At 68.9% G+C, this 235-nt stretch overlaps 1 protein-coding gene across 1 annotated transcript in view; it reads left to right on the top strand.

Annotated features, from left to right (window-relative positions):
* The window catches only part of UIMC1 (ubiquitin interaction motif containing 1), a 35,231-nt gene extending 35,137 nt beyond the window's left edge, over window positions 1-94 (top strand). Inside the window, exon 13 of the mRNA XM_029087001.1 lies at window positions 23-94. Coding sequence (XP_028942834.1) covers window positions 23-94 — 72 coding nt within the window. The remainder of the gene's footprint in view (window positions 1-22) is intronic.
* The last annotated feature ends 141 nt before the right edge of the window (window positions 95-235 follow it).

Raw genomic sequence — 235 nt, 5'->3', positions numbered from 1 at the left:
GGACTGGGCGGGGGGCTTGGAGCCGCACGCGGCTCTTGGCTCGGGCAGCCAGCAGCAAACCCAAGGCTGCTGCCGGAGAAAGCGCAAGTTCTGAGGCCAGCGGTGCCGTGAGACCCCCGGCAGCTCCCCGCACCCCGGCCGGGGTCTCCGCAGCACCGTCCCCCCGCTTCACCCACAGCCTTGTTCTCCCACCCCCCTTTTCTATGTTTTATACGACCTGTGCGGGGAGCGCTGG

This window comes from Antrostomus carolinensis, unplaced genomic scaffold (assembly GCF_000700745.2).
Source record: "Antrostomus carolinensis isolate BGI_N321 unplaced genomic scaffold, ASM70074v2 scaffold42749, whole genome shotgun sequence".
NCBI lineage: Eukaryota > Metazoa > Chordata > Aves > Caprimulgiformes > Caprimulgidae > Antrostomus > Antrostomus carolinensis.
This window is presented reverse-complemented; position numbering and strand designations above follow the sequence as displayed.